The sequence below is a fragment of the Cetorhinus maximus genome, chromosome 25, assembly GCF_964194155.1.
Source record: "Cetorhinus maximus chromosome 25, sCetMax3.hap1.1, whole genome shotgun sequence".
In the NCBI taxonomy this organism is placed as follows: Eukaryota; Metazoa; Chordata; class Chondrichthyes; order Lamniformes; family Cetorhinidae; genus Cetorhinus; species Cetorhinus maximus.
Genome location: NC_135903.1, coordinates 971,858 through 993,134, shown reverse-complemented (window position 1 = coordinate 993,134; position 21,277 = coordinate 971,858). Strand labels below are relative to the sequence as shown.

General features: G+C 40.9%; 1 protein-coding gene across 3 annotated transcripts in view; it reads right to left on the bottom strand.

Moving 5' to 3' along the window:
• The window catches only part of LOC144667787 (inactive phospholipase C-like protein 2), a 218,258-nt gene extending 213,979 nt beyond the window's left edge, over positions 1-4,279 (bottom strand). For all 3 annotated transcript variants that reach the window (XR_013573375.1, XM_078529238.1, XM_078529239.1), the window contains exon 1: positions 3,697-4,279. Coding sequence is in view for 2 of the 3 variants with exons in the window: in XM_078529238.1 (XP_078385364.1) it covers positions 3,697-3,867 (171 nt within the window). In the remaining variant the exon portion in view is untranslated. The remainder of the gene's footprint in view (positions 1-3,696) is intronic.
• Positions 4,280-21,277: the final 16,998 nt, after the last annotated feature.

Genomic DNA, 21,277 nt, shown 5'->3' with positions numbered 1-21,277 from the left:
ATGCGTCATTTTCCGAAGCTTGGAAATGTGTCCTGACATTTATTCTCTTATAAATAGAATGGTGCAGGGAAAGCTGTACATTTACAGTACGATGGTTGCTGTGTTAAGCACCAATGCACAACGTTATTGAGTGAAGGATAATGAGATAAATGCATCCTCGACTGAATTTCTGATTTCAGCTGCCCTGTTGTGGGATGATGCAGAGCAGAGGATGGGGATGAAATGTCTGAAGCAGGGACTTTCTGTTTGGTCATCCCTGCCTGCTTGCTGGCATCCATCTAGCACTAGCAGTGGTCTCTGCATGGAAACAGTCTACTGAAACACTCAAATACTAATACAGCTTTTTGGGATAGACCCAGCTTGATGCCCTTTACCTCAGGGAAAGGAGCAGAGAACAAGATCCATCATGTGTAGAATTATGGCACAAACCAGGTTTTTCACCACTTGACTGTCATTCTTTGTTCAATTTACAAAGACAGAAGTGAAAATGTAGCTGCAAACCTGGGATAGTAATGTGGGACCCACAAGTGAGGAAAATGGGCATTAAAACAATGGCACAAGGTTAATAGAGGGGCATATGTTGAGCTCTCACTCGGAAGAAGTTTCTGAATTCAAGACATGGAGTCGATCTTAAGTTTATAATTGAAGCTGCGCTCCTGTGCGATACTAATGATGTTGTCCTTTAAATAGGTCTTAAACCTTCTGCTTGCTCCATTAGATCAGGTATGTATAAAAAGACGTCTTGTGGGGCTAGCGACTTGCACACAAGGAAGTTCTTCCCTGTTCTGGGCAATATATCTCCCTCAACCAATACCACAACATGTAGATTAACTGCTCATTGATATAATTCATTTGTGGAACCGTGCTGTGCACTACATAGCTGCCTAAGAACAATCAATGAACTTACAAGTCATTCACTGTGAGATGTTTATTTGCAGGAGAATTGTATTCTCTTTAAAAAATACAAATGCAGCCAAGACATGCTCATTAAAAGCAAATGAATCCCAAGTACCACAGGTACTGGCTGAATTTTAGTTGGGTTAGCAGCATAAATAAAGAGGCTGCGCACTCCAGCTACGTCTGGGCATTGAAGAAGCTGATAAAAACACAGCGACTGTATTCATAGTCTTACTTCTCTCATTGTTACATCTTCTCTGAGAAAGTTCTACTTGTTCTACTCAAAGCAGATAATACTTGATGATATTTATGTATATGCCTGTTAACAACAGGCAAAGCACAAGTTTGGAAATATTTGACAGACAGTAATAGGGGTGGACTGGTAATTACATTCCTTCATCAGTTAACACTGAATTCTCATCTGCTCGAGCTTCTGTTTTCTTTTTAATAACCCATGTGCTTTGAGTAGCATGTATTTTCTTTTTGTGCAATATCCCTTCAAGGCCAAATACTTTAGCTTTAAAAAAGTGAAATCTTGTGCGTCAATTTTCCTTCTGTTGGCTATGTGGAGATTGATTTCTTTTACAAGTTAGCATCTCCATTGGGATCATAACACATTTCATATAGTTAATAGGGGCCATAAGTTTTTCTGAATCAAAACCCCCAAGGAGTCAAACCAGGGCATCCAAATGGTAACAGTCACAAGAATATGCCACTTTTGCAAAGCGAGGTCTCAAAAGAGATGCAAAGCACAGTTATTCCAAAAAAAGCCCTTATTGACTGTCACCATATTAGATACAGAAAGTGGTGGAAATGCCCAGCAAGCTGATTAACCCATCTCTCCATCAGCAGCTAAGGTTTCAGTTGTAATCTGCTCCTGCTGCAGCCCCCTCCCAGAATGTTAACCTGCCTTTCCCTTGCAGTTGCTGACTGACTTGCTCTATATTTCCAGCATTTTCTTTTAATGTTACCAGTTTTGTTACAATAAGTTGCCTTCTTTAATGTTAACCAAAAAGCTGCCATGATTATAGTTCCATTTCCCAATTTACTGTATTGAACAGAAACATTGGAAAATATAGCCCAGCTAGGTCAAGTGGATTTTTCCCTGATGAGACATTCTTCTATAAAAATGATACAGCTGTTTTTTAAAGTAAAGCATACCTGTTTGTAAAATTAAAATGCTTGCTTGCACTCTGCATGGTATAGACCATAATCACCAAGAATTTCAGAATACAGTGCAGTACACAAGTAAAAAAAAAAAATCTATGCTCGAGGTAAGGAGGAGTCTTATAGGTGTGGTACACACATAATTTAATCAGATAGCTAGATGTTGTTTTCAAATCACTTATCACACTAGTGGTTAAAATAATTTGTACTGACAAAAATATTGAACATCTTTATGTTAGTTGCTTTGCAGTGAAATTCTCACCACACCATGTCAAAAAAACATAAGATTTTTCAGTAATATCCCTCTCATAACCATCCGGCACAAAAGACAAGAGGGTAACCTCGATGGTTTTGATTACAGTGCTTGTGAAAAAAACTGACCATACATGAGAGAATCTTTATATCCCATAATATAAGTTGGAGCTTGGGAATTCCATGCGGTTCACACAAATTCAAGGTTCAGTTGCAAAAACAAATGCTTGCAGTTTGTGACATTTTTAAACCCCGCAATTGGCCTTCTCCCAAAAACACAGTGGAGTTTGAGAAACTCATTGCAAGTGAATTCGATATCCAAGAACTTACATTCTAGCTCAGCACCCAGTTTTGAATTTGGTAATACATGAGAAGATACCTAGAATGGAGCAAGTTGGCTGGCTCACAATGTGATGATTTGTACTAAATGATCACTTTGAGAAGAAAATCTTATAAGGGACTCTAAACTTCACCACAAGGTGGTAAAAGATGAGAAAGGGTGAATCCCATGTTTTACAGTAAATTTTTTTGTGTGAGGCAGTTACATATTTTGACATAACCTGCATGTTTATGTCATCCCTCTGAAAAAAAAAGTACCATCTTAAAATATCTTTGCCCTTTGAGTTTTCTCAGTGGCGGGGAACGGCCTTTCAATTTCAACACATGTTTCACCGTTAAGTGTTCAGGAAAACACTGACACTTTGGCGAAACGTTGATTCAGGGCAATGTATTTTGCTGCAGTACCAGATATAGGAAGAAGCGGTAAGGGCTTCAGAACAAGGCGGCTCAGGAAGACTTAGTTATTGAATAAACCCTTGGATCCCCATCAAACCAGCGGGTCCCTGTCAACGGCACCGATTCCCATCCAATTACTGCTGATTAAAGTTATCATCTTTAGTTAACAATATTTTTGTTGATTTGGTGGAAAGTTGGATGGAGCTGCTCTGGAGAACAAAGTGCTTTTTGCCCCCGACAAATAAAACTGCCCTGAGAATCAGGCAAACAGAAAAATAACGACACTCCCTGAGGTCCGCGATAAACAGGCTGCCCCGCATCGTTAAACCGTCACCACAGTTGCTGCGATGTTTAATTTTTGTCGCTGTCAGACACACATTTCCAAGGACAGTAATAGTGACTTTCCCCAACCTACACACACACTTTGTGGATTAAACCGATCCCCTCTGCCCCAGGTGGATGGAGCTCTGGTGATCGGTGGGGTTTATTTGGATAAGGTGACTTGTAGAAAGAAATCGTCTTCAAACAGGGGCAGCGAGAGATCTGCGGAGAGACATTTCAATTGACCAAACAATTCAATAAAACGGCTCAGCTGAAGTGAAGGGAAGTCGGTTGTTAATGTTGGGGTTTGAATGTGATCATTACCTTGATGATGATGCTGTGGGGAGCTGTGGTCTGGTTTCTCTCGGCAGGTTCATTGCTGACAGGGGGGTCTCCCTGGTCGGGGCATTTCCCGTTGGCGATGGGTTGGGTTTCACAGGAGGACACAGTTGAGTTTGGGACGGGTTCAGCACCGTCTCTCTGTCCATCCGCCATCCTCACAGGAGCATCTCTCCCGACCTCAGCGCGGCCACACGCTGCAGGCGGCGGGGGGGCTTTGGCCACCCTGACCCTGTGCAACTGACCCGAAACGGACCGGTCCCACCACAGGGACCGCAGCTCCCGCCACCAAACCGGTTATTTCATCCACTTCCTGTGAAATTAACGGATATAATCCGTCACCGCTCCAGCCTGGGTGTGTGTAACTTCCTCGTTTCCAGCACGTGTTGTAAAGCAGAGAAACGCCTCTTTCCCACATCAGCCCCTCCGCAGAAAATCACGGGATTTAACGCGGGGCCAGAATTAGCTTCTGCTGTTGAGCTGCGATGAGCAAAGGCATCTCCTCTTTGCACCAGAGACGTGACAGCTGCGCCTTCCGAAATAAAAAAAAGCACCGCCCCCTTCCCCTGTTTAAAAATAAAAAGCCTCCAACATCTGGGCACAAGTTCCCCGTCCCTCAAACCGACATGAAATCCGGCGTCAGGCTCAGCGGGAAAGTGTCCGGGTGCAGAGTCTGGGATAGTCCCGGTCTCGGAAAGGGCTTCGGGGGGTTTAAGGTCCAATTTGAAACCCGATTTCACATCAGCATCTCAAACAGCAAAGCCAGCAGGTGTCAGACCAGAACCAGGCAGCCTTACTCTCGTTTTAAAGACTTCCGCAAGTTCATTGCGCAGTTTCCAATCCAATCTGTGTGCACAATGAGAGCATCTATTACTCTGCCTTCCTAACTCAAGTCCCCTTTCTATAGAAACCGCGCTAGTTAAGACCAGCTCCTTGTCAGTAAACGCTGTCAATGTTCAGTGAACTCTCCTCCGGCTCTTACACACGGTGTAGGGTCGCCACCTTTCGTCAAGTCTCAGGCCGGACAACAGCGGCCACTCGCTCTCATGTTTCATTCAGGACATGACCCCGTCCGTGTCTCTACCTGAATCAGCAGATTCAAATTCCCCAACTTGGAGTAAGCGCCTCGTTAATAGAATATATAATATAATAATAGCTGGGGAGGAATCTCCCCTCCTGCTAACACCCCCCTCCGCCGCCCCCTCCCATCTATCGGCGTAAGAACAAGTCAGGATGTGGAACTTTGACCAAAGTTCATCAGCCTGAAATGCTGACACTCTCTCTCTCTCTCTCTCCACAGATGCTGCCTGACTTGTTGAGTATTTCCAGCATTTTCTGTTTACACCTCAGAAAATTGCCTGCCGGATTTCTCTTCCCCAATTGGACAAAGTGCCTGACCTCCACTCACCCCTGAAATGGATAAGTTGGCCATCGCCCATGTGCAACTTCAGAAAGTAGGTTTTTCTCTTTATAAACCCAAGATGAACAGGACATCAGGTGGCTCAATGAAGCTGCAAAGCTCAGGTCCGGGCAATGTCAATCCTGTACTTTTCGAAATTCCTTTCTCAATTTCTCCACCTTTCCATCTCCCTCTCTTCCTTGAAGATCTTCGTTCAAACTCACCTCTTTGGTCAGTGTTTTGCTCACTCCATTTTTTTTGGCTGGCATTGATTTTTATTTCTGATTACAATGCTGGATCATCTCACTACATTAAAAAAAAGGTGCTATGTAAATGGAGGTTGTTGTTTGTCATTGGTAGAAAACTGACCCTAATTTGGGACCGAATTGGAAATCTCACTCAGAGAAGTTATGAGTTGATGCAGCAATTAAGGATACATTGCGTTGGTATAGTGAGGGGTGCTGCTCAGGATCAGTTGTAGCGTCTTCTAGAGAAAAGTTTTACTCTGCAGCTAAACATAATGTACTTGGCCTGGGCATGGCCTGTTTCTGAGATTGAGAACCTAATTTGAGCATTCCATTACCAGTATCAATATTCTGAAGAAGTGTCATATGGACTCAAAACATTAACTCTATTTCCCCCTCCACAGATGTTGCCAGACCTGCCGAGCTTTTCCAGTATTTTCTGTTTTTATTTCAGATTTCCAGCATCCGCAGTATTTTGCTTTTATCAACATTCTCCATCTTGAACAAAAATACTCGAACCAAAAAAATTAGTTTTATCATACTTGTAACAGCAATCTACAGCCTTCTAATTAAATTACAATGCCGATATATCTATACAAGCATCAATGAATAGTTTAGCTTCACAATTGCTTTAATGGGTAAATGCTTTGTGCAATATGGTAACAATTACATAGACCAGGGAGGTCCAAGGTTTGTGCTGAACTGTCTGATGTTAACAAGAATACTATTTTTGGCCTCAATTCCCCTAGGCTAAGGAACATGCTTAAAAAAACTCCAATCGCTGTGAAATGACCCTTGCTGAGAAGCACATGGATGTGGATAAAGCCTGAGGACAGGATTGAGCCCAACTGTGATATCCTCCGTATGATACGAACCATTTGGGTGAGATATTGTACAGCAGCTCACACTGATAGAAAGAAACCACAGCAGGTCCTGTCATCTTCAGAAGAAAAGTGGGGGAATCTGAAGGAGGGAGAAGGTATTAGTTTATCACAAGTGAAGTGTAATTTCACTCACACAACTGTTCCAAGTGGAATGTACATCAGTCATCATTCACCGCGAGATGCTTTCTACTTACCAAAATATAAGCAGAGAATTGAAAAATAAACTTTGCTGCATGATACCATGTCCATTCTATATCCCAGTCGTTGCATGTGTCCATTTTGTACTTCATTCCACATTAATTGAGTTCAATAAAACGGCACTGGCTGTAAAGCATTTGCAAATAGTGAGGATACATAAGGCAAAGAATGTGCTGCAATCTGCAATGTCTTCTATATGTAAACAATGAGGACAACTCCTCTCGAGACAATTCACAAAAAACCTAAAAGCCCAAGTTTTCATTATAGCTACTAAGTCAATGAAAAAATACTTGAATTCACTAATCTGTTTCCAAAGATTAATGCTATTGTCTTTTCAGACCACTGCATTGCTAATGCCATCTTTTTCTATTCATATTAGGTCTCAAGGTCTTAATTAGATGCTGCTATAATAATTATACCGGGCTCCTGAAATAGCTACAAGAATTTGCTCTCTCTGGCTAAGGGGAAGAGCCATGGGGAAATCTTGCAATGAAACCCTTCAATCTTTCATGCCACTCCTGATGATGACCATTTGAACACTGAATAATGTTAATTCAACTAGTTTTCTTCCTGCCAAGAAAAGTCATTATACTGTTATGCTGGAACATTAGGCCAGGAGCTCCCATCCCCATGGTACTCCAATCATTATTACCAGCTGAACACAACTTCTGCCACAACAGTGTTAGTGACACCTTTAAACTTGTCAACGCCGAAATACTTTTTCCACTTTCAATACACATGTAGCTCCTTCTGGATGAGATCTTTCTAGAAATATTTGAGATTGGTTTAAAGGATTAAATAGATGCACTGAACCAGAAAGTCTCTCCTATTCTTGGAATAAACTAAACAGTAGTAAGCTGAGTCCTTGCCTGATGCTGTCACAGCCCTCAAAGGTTTCATAGTCACTGTAATCAGTGCTTCATGAGTCACAAACACCTAACTCTGAGGCTGCAGCAACCGTTGACAAATCAGTCCCTACTGGATAATTAAATCATGTCTCTGTCTCATGAGATGTATAGTCTTTCTCAGCCATTAAATAAAACGTAAATTATACAGCAAAGCATCCTGGATTCCATGTGTCTCATTTCAGAATTAACCAATCCTCAATCAAATTCCTTTTTAAAGATAAATCGGATTGTAATTCATCTGTTAGTCACAGATATTTTGTATCCCTATGACGGGAAATTACTTAGCAGTCCACTAAACCTGCATTTAATTGCAAGTGGAAAACCTAAATAGGTTTTGATGAAATACTCAGAGAAGTTCTTACTCACTGTACTTTGGAAGCTATAAACCTTGTCTTCTAAATGTTTTATTGCTTGTGTTTTCTTGCATGTACTTGAAATACTTAACTATAACATGTAAAATATTTTAAGTAATATATTATGAAATGCACTGCACATGAAGGCAGTTTGATAAATGATTTCTATCTGGAGTGCCGACATACTTCAATGTAGAAAAATTACAAGCATCTTTAGGAACATTCCAACAAGGAAGAGGCCATTTAGCCCCTCGAGCCTGTTCTGTCATTTAGTGATTGATCAGCAACCTAACACCATACACCTACCTTTGCCCCATATCTCTATCTACCTTTAGTTAAACAAAAATCTATCAATCTCAGATTTAAAATTAATAATTGATCTAGCATCAGCTATCATTTGCCGAAGTGAGTTCCAAACTTTTACCATCCTTTGTGTGTAAAGATGTTTCCTAATTTCACTTCTGAAAGGTCTGGCTCTAATGTTCACACTAGACCTCCTCAACCTGGACTCGCCAACTAGTTGAAATAGTTTCTCCCCATCTACGGTATCTGTTCCCCTTAATATCTTGAAAACCTTATGCCTGAACTTAGATGTGAGGTTCTAGGGAAAGAATGGGGAAGGTATTAAACAGAAGCCAGACAGCAGGAGAGTGGTGGAGGAGAGAAATTAGAAGCCTGGTCTTAACATAAGCATCTTTGGCTAGACCTTTGGTGTTAGATGAAGCAGAGAGAGATAAAGACAGAGTATAGTGGGTGGGAGAGGGTAGGAAATGGAATCTTACCATTAATAACAAAAAAATTAGAGCAAATGAACTTTTAGATGTTTTTGGTGAAAGTTACAATTCTCTAAAGCTCCATATAAAATGTATTTTTTTTTTCCCTGCTCAATTTCCCAACAAAGCAAAGATCTTTAATACACCGGGCATGTCCAACAGAGACCCTGCCACGGGTTCATCCATTTTCTCCACATCAGAAAGTACAATTCAGACTTATTGTACTGGAGACATTAGGGTCTGTTTTTTAATAGTCAGGTTTTAAATATTGAGCATCGCATGGTTTTCATTTCAATATTCTCCCTTTTCATTTGATGGTGATTCTTTTGGCTGCAAAACAGCAGCAGATGCTACAACTGTTGGAAAGCCAGTGGGTACCAGCAGGCTGCCAGTACCTCTTCCCAAATGGGCATTCTTCACACATGAGCTTTGACAGTGTGTGTCAGTAGACTATCCAACCGTGGGAAATAGTTGAAACTAATCCTGTTGGAATACATGGACTTTTAGACAGGAATCACTGGGCATTAATCAAGAGCTGGAACCATAACTGAACTTCCATTCCATTGCTCAAGGATTTTCAGGCCAATTTTACTGCCTTTCTCATCTGCTACGTCAGCTCAACATTGTCCAGCGATTCAATGTAGAACTATCATACCCAGCATGGATCAGTACCACAACAAGCAGTGATATACCCACTAAGCTGTCAAGGTAAAGCAAGCAAAAGTTAGGTAACTCTTTTGAATTTGAGAAGGGACGATAGAAACACAAATTTGTTCTCCTCATTTCTGTAATCATCTTTCTGTGTAACCTGACCACAGGCCACCCCAACAAGCCTGTCCCTGCCTGTAATTGTTATCTCCATCATTGACCTTCGCAGGACACAGAGATCAGGTTTAAAGGGGTGGTCTTACCATTGGAATTGTTTTTATGAAACAAAGAATTGAAACTAATGGCAGAAAAGTTCCTGTGGTGACCAACCACAGAAAGAATGCATTTATATAGAGTTTTCCATTACGTCAAGACATGCAAAAGCCCTTTACAGCCAGTGAAATACTTTTGAAGTGCAGACACAATGCCGCATTGTGGGAAATGCAACAGCCAATTTGCACACAGCAAGCTCCCACAACATATTGACAGTATAATTTGTTTGTTTGATGTTGATTGAGAGGTGAATATTGGCCAGGACTCACCTGCTTTTCTTCAAAATAGTGCCAAGGGGTTTTCACATCCACCTGAGAGAGACGACAGGACCTTGGCTTAATGTTTCATCCAAAAGACAGTAATTAATTCCAACAGAGGAGCAGTTCCTAAGTGCTGCACTGGAGCCTCAGCCTAGATTTTTAAGCTCAAGTCTCTGGAGGGGGATGTGCTGCTTTCTGAGTTAAAGTCAAGAGTGCTACAAACTGAGCCATGATTAATACTAATACTACTTATCCTTTTCCCATTTAATGTCGCTGATATTTTGTCCTCTGAGTTATTGCAAGTGAGAAATTGAAATGACACAGTACCCTCTACAGGACATCCAGGACCTGAGTGAACAGGGCAAGTGGCTGTACATCTCTTCACCAATCAGACTGAAACATTTTCAAATAATTAGTGCAAAGACTGATAAGGAAGTGTAATTTAGAGTGATGAATTTGATATCAAATCAATGATAGAAAGAAAAGCAAAGGGCGGGAAGGAAGGATTAGATTAAGAGTGGGAGAAAAGAGATGAGAAAAAAGGTTTTAAAAAATTAAAATTAAAAACTCTAACAATTAAAATTGAGATCCACACTTGTAATTGTTAATTTTTAGTGCCAAAGAAGTTGACTTAATTAATTAATACTTATCACATCATAAAAAGGGTACAGAGTCTTGAAGCGACGTGACAACTTTTTGAGGCAACTCTAGTTTGTATCTACTGTGCAGGCACAAGGACTTCACTCAATTCATTTGAATGGGAAGCCAGACAGTGAGATGCCATTTTCATAGTGAACAGTGGATGGGGCATCTTGAACAACCTTTCAATTTCTCTGCTTAATTGCATCTGCCATCATTGAGGTTGTTGCATATAAATAATGGCAAGTGTTATTAGCCTTGCCATTATTTGGATGGCAAGTTTTGGCAGTTGGATTTCACCTGCTTTATATCCTTTCCTAGATATTTCTGGGTTGTTTCCGCTAAAATAGTGCGGCTGTTCATTGTGAGGATTGATGTGGGGTTGCTGATCTTGCATTTGAAAGAGCTGGGGGGACAAGTCATTATCCTGCAGAGGTTGTGGGATAAGATCACTGTCTGACCACGTCAGCTCAAGTCTTTCATGTGACCAAGTGCCGAAACCTTCAACTCAAAAAGAATTTGTAGGAGAGCAGTTTATAATTGATTACACGTTCACTCATGTTTACTGCTTTCACAGATTATCACTGCTATATGTTCTATATGTTAGTTACCCTCAGTTCAATATATATTAAATCTGATAAATAGAACAAATACAAAGCTGTTGAGTATACCCATGACAGACCTCGTGAGTACACAGCAAAAGAAATATAATGTGAATAATTAAGGATGCCATGAACATCATGTAATCTGAGTTGCTTCATGATTATTTGTCATGAGTGGTTTGCAATGGTTCAGTTAGATCAAAAGTTAGAGAGCTGCTCATATTAAAAATATGTTTGAAAAAGTTTATGCTTGGTGATTACAGAAATGTGCATATAGTTTAGATAAACTTTCTTCAAAGTCTCTAGTGTCCAGGGTTTTAAGTGATTGTAGATTTAGTAATTGTGCAACATCATTATACCTTTCTGTGGTCTTGTCAATTTGAAACATTTATTCTATGCTGGTTCCACAGACTTATAAGTTTCTCATCTAACTGGGGTTCTTACAGAGTTGATTTCAGAAATTAGGGATAGGGCATTGACAAACTAAATCCCAGCAATCCCATCTTTTCATGCAATTTCCAATCAGTTAAAAAAAACTCATTGCTTTACTCCCGGGAAGATACATATTCACTGACATTCTTATTCACGCGCTGGTGGGAATGGGACTCACCTTGTGCGAAGCCTGAAAAGCAAACTCTTGGCGGGCTTGGTAGCACGCGTGACCCCCATCATCTCCAATAAATCTGGCTGATTTTCTAATGACAATACTTGGTAATGTTTTACCTGTAACATTCTATACAGTATAATTATTACAGGCAGACCCTTCAAGCAATGTTGTTTTTGTGCTGAGGACATTGCTTTCCATGTATGAGTACTGCTTAAGGACCTCATTGCCATGTTCTTACCCATATTTACTTTTATTTGACAGAGTGAACTGTGAGGTAAATTATTGAACAAATGGCAGTTAATGGGAGGACTTGCCCCTAGCTGTAATCTAATACTTCAATACCGAGCCTTTCTACTAAAAACTGCAATTAATATTTAATTGTCAGCCTGTAATGTCCCTTGGGTGCTAAATGGAGCTGGAAGTTTAAAAGTTAATTATTTAATTGTTTTAATTTTCAAAAAAATGGAGCATTTCTTAAATTTTGCGTTTTGAAATCCCAGCCAGAGTAATATTCAGCAAATATTACACACAGGTACAGCCAGGGGGGTTGCCAGTAGCACTGTTAGAGATATTCTCTGTTATAATTATATCCACATGATTCAGGAAGAAAGTGCTTTGACATAGCTTATCTGCATGGATTCCCTTGATTTGATGAGGCTTACTTTCCATAATTAATTCTCAATCTCATGTTGATTAAAATAGTTAAAATAGCGAAGGGAGCCACTGTGTTGACAGTCTTAACACAAGGAACTTGATCCAGTGGAACTTGGAGAATGAACTGATAATTTCTATTAACATTAGGCATAAAGCAGAGGAAAAGAATGAAATCAGAGGGAGAGTCATCTGCCAGGAGTGTCTTTATTCGAGTCAATCCTGCAAGTCTCTGTTGTGTAGATATTATTGGGAATTGGCATAGTTTACTCTTAAAAGCCCAAGAAAAAACATAATTGGTTTTGATTTTGGGGATGTTTTTCAGTTTTGTTATTTAACAGATTTGAAGCAACATAAGGAATCAGTATTATCCCTTTTTGAAAAGTATTTTATGTTTTTGGTCTGGTTGCTCCAATTGATTGGTGTTCCAACACAATGTGACAGTGGTTTGTTGAGTTCCTGATTGCAGTTGTTAAATAGCTTAGTATTTAACAACTTTTAGCATGATTGAAATGATAAAACATATGCAGCTTGGTATCTGAACCTACTTTGAATCAGGAGAACCCAGGTGACTGCAGTATATCCACAGTTAGCTTAAACATGTTCTACCTGGTGTCTAGTTAGAGATTAGGTTTGGAATTGGTCTGGCAGAAAATTGGAGATGGTGGATGATGCAGGGAGGCAGAATAAAATATTTATTGCCTAAGGAAGTAAAGTATGCTTTAAACTATCTTGAGTAGGAGGTTGAGGTATCCTAGGGTTGGTTTTTATTTGTCTGAATTAGTGACAATGAGGCTTTAGCAGCCTGAAAATGGAATTGGTAGACTGATGATGATTTGCCCGTTCTTACATGTGGCCCATCAGTGGGTAACTGAAGCATTAAGGACCATAGTGGTCATTTGCGTGTGGAGACAGAAGACATAGGCAGGGTTCTAAGTGAATACTTTGTGTCGGTGTTCACAAGTGAGAGGAACGACGTGGGTATGAAAATCAGGCAGAAGGACTGTGATATAATTAAACAAATTAGCATAGAAAGGGAGGAAGTTCTAAGAGGTCTGGCAGGCTTAAAAGTAGATAGATCTCCAGGCCCGGATGAAATGTATCCCAGGCTGAGTGAGGTAAGAGAGGAGATAGCAGGGGCGCTGGCAATAATTTTCACTATCTCTCTGGCCACAGGAGAGGTGCCAGAGGACTGGAAGATAGCCATTGTGGTACCATTATTCAAGAAGGAAGGAAGGGATAAACCAGGGAACTACAGGCCAGTCAGTCTAACCTCAGTTGTAGGGGAAACTATTGGAAGCAATTCTGAGGGACAGAATTAATCTACACTTGGAGAGGCCGGGATTAATCAAGGGCAGTCAGCATGGTTGTGTTAAGGGGAGGTCATATCTGACCAATTTGATTGAATTTTTCGAAGAGGTGACCAGATGTGTAAATGAGGGCAATGCATTTGACATAGTCTACTTAGACTTCAGCAAGGCTTTTGCTAAGGTCCCGCATGGGAGACTGATAACGAAGGTAAGAGCCCATGGGATCCAAGGCAATTTGGCAAATTGGATCCAGAATTGGCTGAGTGGCAGGAAGCAGAGGGTGATGGTCGAGGGGTGTTTTTGTGACTGGATGCCTGTGTCCAGTGGGGTTCCACAGGGATCGGTGTTGGGTCTCTTGCTGTTTGTGGTATATATAAACGATTTAGATTTGAATGTAGGGGGGTTGATCAGTAACTTCGCGGATGACATGAAAATTGGTGGGGTGGTAAATAGTGAGGAAGATAGCCTTAGATTACAGGAGGATATAGACGGGCTGGTCAGATGGGCTGATCAGTGGCAAATGGAATTTAATCCAGATAAGTGTGAGGTGATGCACTTGGGCAGGACAAACAAGGCACAGGAATACATGATGAATGGTAGGGCCCTGGGAAGTACCGAGGATCAGAGGGACCTTGGCATGTCCGCCAGTCCCTTAAGATAGCGGGGCAGGTAGATAAGGTGGTTAAGAAGACATATGGGATGCTTGCTTTTATCAGCCGAGGCATAGAATATGAGAGCAGGGAGGCTATGCTGGAACTATATTAGACCATTGTATTAGGAACTGGTTAGGCCGCAGCTGGAGTATTGCGTGCAGTTCTGGAATCCGCATTATAGGAAGGGTGTGATTGCACTAGAAAGAGTGCAGAGGAGATTTACCAGGATGTTGCCTGGGCTGAGGAGTTTTAGTTATGAGGAGAGATTGGATAGACTGGGGTTATTTTCCCTGGAGCAGAGGAGATTGAGGGGGGACATGGTTGAGGTGTATAAGATTATGAGGGGCATAGATAGGGTAGACAAGAAGGAACTTTTCCCCTTGGTGGAGGGGTCAATAACCAGAGGCCATAGATTTAAGGTAAGGGGCAGGAGGTTTAGAGGGGATGTGAGTAAGAATTTTTTCACCCAGAGGGTGGTGGGAATCTGGAACTCACTGCCTGAAAGGGTGGTAGAGGCAGAAACCCTCATAACATTTAAGAAGTATTTGGATATGCACTTGTAATGCCATGGCATACAAGGCTATAGGCCTAGTATTGGAAAATGGGATTAGAATAGCTAGGCACTTGTTTGACTGGCGCAGACTCGATGGGCTGAAGGGCCTTTTTCTGTGCTGTAGACCTTTATGACTCTGTGACACCTGTTTGTTTTGGGTAACAGGCCCCTTTTAATATCAAAATTAATCTTCTACGATGTACATAGGATCCAGATATTGGACGGAGCTGGTTGTCACGCACCCTTCTACCAGTTTTACAGGCAATTAGGCTGAAGGAGGCACAAGGATGTAGGGTTACAATAATTTTCTGGGGCCAGGTGGAACAGGAGTGCTTAAACAGGAATACCCCTGCCACCTCTGGATGGAATCCATCCAGCAACATCTTCAAGGGAGAAGTGAGCTGTTACATAACTCCCACTGGAGTTCCATCATCATGTTATACTATCCATCTTAGCCAAAAGGGAGAAATTTAACCATAGTGGCAGGGTGGGGAATCCACAGGGTCAGGCGCAATGCTGATTTTATGCTATCCAGCATTACTCATTGAATTCAATGGAAAGTAAAAGCAATCAGTGTGTGAAGGCAATGTTGCACCCGACCAAGTCAAGTTCCCTCAACTGGCGGATGTAAAATCAGCATTCCACCCCATACCTGTGCATTTCCCACCCATCAAGTTGGGTTAAAATTGTCTTCTCAGCCTTTCTTCTTATTACAGAAAGTTTTTTAAAAAAAATAAACAGTTTCCTTTTGAGTAAGGAAAAGCTGTTTGTAAGGCTGATATTTTGGTTGCGTAACATGGTAAAGCTGAGAATCCAGGACTGCTACATCACACCAATTTTGACACATGGACGAGAGTGTTGGATGATCAGCGAAGCAATGCAGAGAAGAATTGAGTCTGCAGAGTCATGGCTTTTGAGGTGAATAATGAAGGAGTCTTGGCTGAGTCACGCTACCAATGAAGAAATGTTAGCAAAATCTGAGACCAAAAGAACTCTCCTGACCAAGATCAGGAAGAAAGAGTTGGAATTTCTTGGGCATGTAATAAGGACTTATGATTTAGGAAGTCTGATGCTGATGGGAAAGATTGATGGTAAAAGAGATCAAGACAGACAAAGAATGATTTTTCTTAAGACACTTGCAAACTGGGTGAATGTACTACCAAGGGAGTTGATCCACGTCTCTGGAGCAAGATTAGCATGGAAGTCCATGGTCACCATTGCCCTCTCAGAGCATGACATCTTAAGAGAGAAAGAGAGAAAGTACTGAATAAAAACTCTTTGGACCGATGGTGGCCAACCTTTTAGAGCTAAAAAGAAATTGCAACGCTAGCAAAAAGCAGAGGTTTCAATTCCAGTAGATCAGCATCTTCCTCTGATAGCCTCTGATAGCCCCTGATAGCCTCTGATAGCCCCTGATAGCCCCTGATAGCCCCTGATAGCCTCTGATAGCCCCTGATAGCCCCTGATAGCCTCTGACAGCCCCTGATAGCCCCTGATAGCCTCTGATAGCCCCTGATAGCCCCTGATAGCCCCTGATAGCCCCTGATAGCCTCTGATAGCCCCTGATAGCCCCTGCAAGAAGCAAGTATGCTGGGTCAGAGTTATTGTCATCTGGTGAACGGAAAGAAGTAGCAATTTTTAATCTGAGGAGGAAGCGCTAGCGCAACAGGGAAGAAAAGTCTTATTCAATAACAAAAGCCTTATTGCTAAGAGCTGATTTCAGGAGAGGGGGAAAGTTGGGAGGCTGGCATGAAAGAAAGCAAGCAGCTGAGAATTAATCGGGAAATGTACATACCTTCCATGTAAGCTGTGCTTCTGAATGAAATGCTAACTAGGACAAAACTAACATTTTTACAGAACTTGAAAGCCCCTGTGTTTTATTACACTGCAGCGCACCACCTCAATTGTGTCAAAGCAAGGCTTCCTTGCCTGACATTACTGTGCTAGTTTTGGGATACTGGTGCTCTAGTGATCTCCTCGTGGAGTCTTTCTCTGCACAAATTGGTTGTTGCATTTCCTATATCAGTGCTTCTCAAACTGGAATCTGCAGACCACTGAGGGTGAATAGAGACTTTCCAGGAGTCCGTGAAATATTATGAAATGTGGATTGCCGCTGTCATGTGCATGGTGGGCTGCCTCTCTAACCTAGGAACTGCACAAGGATAGACAAACTTTTCAGTAAAAAGCAGGCACAGCAATCTCACTGATATCTATAAATAAATATCTTTTTATAACGCATTATTAAAACAGTCTTTACATGCAACACTTTCACATTATAAATATTATATAGTATTAGATGATTACTAATCCCATTGGAAAAAGGGGACCTTCAACTAAAAAGGCTTAAGAACCAATCTCCTGGATTGCTACAGAGAACGCACCTCAAAAGCATTTCATTGGCTGTAAGACACTTTGGGACATCCTGAGGCCATGAAAGGTGTTTTCTAAATGCTAATTAGTTTCCTCTGGCTCTCCGTTGCCTGCTACATTCATGTTCTGTCACATTGAATGTCAGGTGTTAGCCAGAAGCAGTGTTACTGAATCTGGCAATCGTTCAGAAGACCCATGAAAATCCAGACTCTGCTACTCCCAGAATAAGAAACTTTGGGCAGTTTACAGACCTAATTGCAAGTAGCAGCAGTGAATAGAATGTTTGCCTTTGGCTGTAGTATTATATGCAAAATAAAAAATCTTCAATTGGATTAGTGTTGTCCATCACTGCTCCAAGTAAAATGGATTGTGTAATTAGAATACTCAGTCTGGTCTAGAACACAGAAAAAGGCTAGTTTCTAACTCTACTTCTTTTTAAGTTCAATTCCTACCTACTTTAGGGTCTCTTGTTAACCTCTTGCCCTTTGGCTTCTATCAATGCTGTTTAGTGACCAGTTATAGGAGCTGCGAGAGAGACGATGGTAAGAGAGGAGCAATTCTCCCTTTGATTTCCATTCATTCTTCCTGTCCAGTCCCTCCCCTCCACAATCCCATCATCGTCAACAACTTGGCATGTTGAAAGGACCAAAACACTACCCAGATGGACAATGTAACTATTCATTGTTGAAAATAAATGGATTTCTTAAAGCTTGTGTATATTATTGAACAGAATATATGTGAAATTTTAAACAAACAAAGCTGTTAAATTTTGCAGACAGTCTGAAAATGAAAAATTGTGTCACAGGATTCCAAAACTTTCTGTATTCATGGAGTTAAGCACTTCATAGATCACAGTTTGCATTTTGAGCACTGGTGTGGTTTCCTTATGCATACTCATTGGCATTCCAATTCTTCATTTATGCATTTTTGGAGATCTGTGCTCAAGGGTTTTGGATGTCAGAGTTGGCACATGGAACATTTTCCCACTGCCATTGTCAGGACTAAACACCACACATGCAGAGTAAAGCTCTCTTTGACATTTTCAGCTCTGCATCTGTTCCACAAATGATGAAAAGCAGCTCCCAATGGACCAGTGTGAATTTTCCCAGTTTGCACACCAGCTGATAGTAATTGAGTGCTACTCTGGGTGGTTTCATACTGTGTAGTCACACCCATTAAAAACTGGCTGTTTTTGACAGTCTAAATCATTAAATTTTTGAAATCACAGTAAGGGCTGGAGACTTTGTAGTTTGCATAAGTAGTTAACAACACATATATTCCAAAAGACAGTGATTTAAAATATACCACATGAACTAAACAAAATCTTTCATTTCCTGAGAACTTGTTTCATCTTGTAGAAAATTTAAATAAATTAAAACTTTATGAAAAACTACTTGCCAATTTCCTGTCTTGAACTAGTCATACATCACACTTTCCCTTTCTCATAAGAAGGCTGCAAATGAACATTCCTTAGTGCAGGAAGCAATTGGAATTTTGTGTAGCAAAGCTAATTTTTACTGCCCTCCATTACTTTCCTTAAAAACCCACATGGCCCCTACACAAAACACTGGGTGAAAGAGGAAAAATGGAAAAGCAACCCAACTTTTCTTTTGGTGGTGTGGGGGGCAGGGGGTTGGCAGTAATGGGGAGGTGGTGTGGGAATAATTTATGCAAAGTGAAAAAGCTGCCTAGTTTCCTGTCATGAAATCATTGATCTTTGTGCCCCTGGGTGCTAAATTAGTAGTCTGGGGAGATTGTAACAGTTAAGGTACAGGATGTCCCAATGCTTGTTACATTGGTTCCCGCCTAGTAACAAGGGTGGGGCCGTCTTGGAGTGTTTTGATAAGTCACCAGATCAGTTCAAGTGTCAGTGCACAGCTCTTCTTGAAGCAGTCAGTTTGAGGCAGTTTGCCAGCCAATAAGTGTCATAGAGACAAAAGGGACAGAAACAGGTCCCAGTTAAATTAAGTTAAAGTAAAGAAAGAGCTGCGTGGAGCAGACTTAAGTAAAGAGGGCTTTGGGGGCAAAGATACCCACTTTGGAGTTGTAGAGTTCTGCTTGGCATGGCCATAGATCTGCAAGTGTGCTTGTGATCTTGTGGTTTGAGTGTACTCGAGAATCCAGGGAGAAGGAATCTTGGAAGGTGAGATTGAAACCCTGTGAGGTGGGCCATTGTTAAAGCTGTTCAAAATGGGGTGACTTTTAGAGAGAATTCGAAGGTGAAGATTGGAAACCCTCACCGAGAAAGATGAAATTTCAGTGAGATTGGTTGACTCACAGTGGGACTAACGGTTAGGTGACTTTTTGAGAAATCTATGCAAAAAAATACTTACACTGCCCCTGCACAAAACACTGGGTGAAGAGGAAAAATGGAAAAGCAATTTCTATTTATTGCCTGCTGCAATACAGTCTTTGTCATGTTACTGTCTCCATTAGCCAAATCATTACCCAATAAAAAATCGATCCCATCCATAGGTAAACTAGGAACAATCCCCACAATAATAATTCCACTCACTAAGTCATTTTGTAAATTAACTTTACACAAGGGAATAGGTTTATAAACTCCATGAATATCTCCTATTAATAGATTTTCCTTCATCAAACTGCCTGGAACACAAATTGTATCATCAGCCAACATCAAAGACTGATCTGCCCCCATATCTCTCAAAATATTAATTGGTTTACTTATTTTGTTGGAGGAGCAAGGGAACATTTCTCCCCTCAAGATAAAACATTTAGAACCTCCGGTAGCCGAACTCACTTTAGCAGTAGTTAAGTAAGAATTCTCTTGACTACCCTGAGCCATATTCCCCTTTCTGTTGTGTTCTGAGGGAATACATTTCAACTGTACCACTGCTACGGTTTTAGTATCCATTTCCTCTCCTGGTACAGCCTTTTGAGGATTATTTAAGCATTCTTAGTGAAACAGTGTTTTACCTTTCAGATTCTAACAATGGGCTTTGGGATGCCCTGTCATTGCAACAAAAGCATACTGGCTTATTTTCACCCCTTTTATTCTCTACAATTCACTTTCTTGACTGGAACATCTTCTGCCTTCTCTGTAAAGCTAGACTCTTTCCTGTTCCTCCAGTTTCCCTGTTGGTTTACAGATGGATATCTACTGCCCCTAGCTGCCTATGTGATATATCATACCCATCTGCCAGAACTGCTGCTTCTCATACCTTAGAAACCTTACAGACTTCCAGGTGTCACCTCATATCTATTGGGATGCTATTTTGAAATTCTTCCATTATCATTAGCTCCATCGCATTCTCAAAATTTTGTTCCAACTTTAGTGATCAAAACTATCAGTCCCACAGCATTTCTTTTTCTCTAGCAAATTCTATAAACGTTTCATCCAGTCTTTAAAAATTCCGAAATTTCAACTGATATGCTCCAGGGACACGTTCATAAGCATTGGATACTGCAGCTTTATCTATCTCATAATCTGAAGGTTGTTCTTCTGAAAGACTAGAATACACATACATAGCTTTCCCAACCAAAACACTTTGCAAAATGGAAGTCCATGTGTCCTTTGGCCACGTTAGTTAGTAAGCTGCCTTTTCAAATGAGATAAAATATTTCTCAGCCCCGTGTTCTTTGAATTTAGGCAAAGATAAAGATTCTTTGTTATATCGAAACTCGGAATGGGACTTGGTTCCTCATCCAAACTACTAGACTCTCTTTCACTCTAGCCAATACATGCAGTCTGATTTCTCTCTCTCTTTAAAACTGAAGCTCAAGCTTTTTCATTTCCATTTCTTTTTCTATCTCAAGTTGCTTCATTTCCTTCTCAAGTTCAAGTTCAAACTGTTCCATCAGCAACTGAATCCTAAATTCAACTGAATCGTTATCTGGATCCACTTTTGCTTCTTCCAATCCTGGATGATGTGCTATTACCTCAATTATTTCTGCTTTCTTAGCTCTTTCTTTTAAATCTAACTCTAACTTTTCTGCTAATGCAATTAGCCTAGCCTTGATTAGTTGTTGCAAATCATTTAGGGATAAATTTTCTCTCTCCAGAAAAGTCTTAGCAATTGACAAAACCATTCTGCTTTTCAATCAGTATAGTAAAATTCACCGTGGAAATGTTATAAACCTTAACCTCAGCAAGTATCAGCACTTGCATTTGTCTATGGATCCGAGATCCCACAAGAGCCCCCAATTTATGTTATGGTCCTTGGCCAACCCAACTTTTTTTTTGGAGGGTAGGGGGGAGGGCGGGGTGTGGTGATAACTT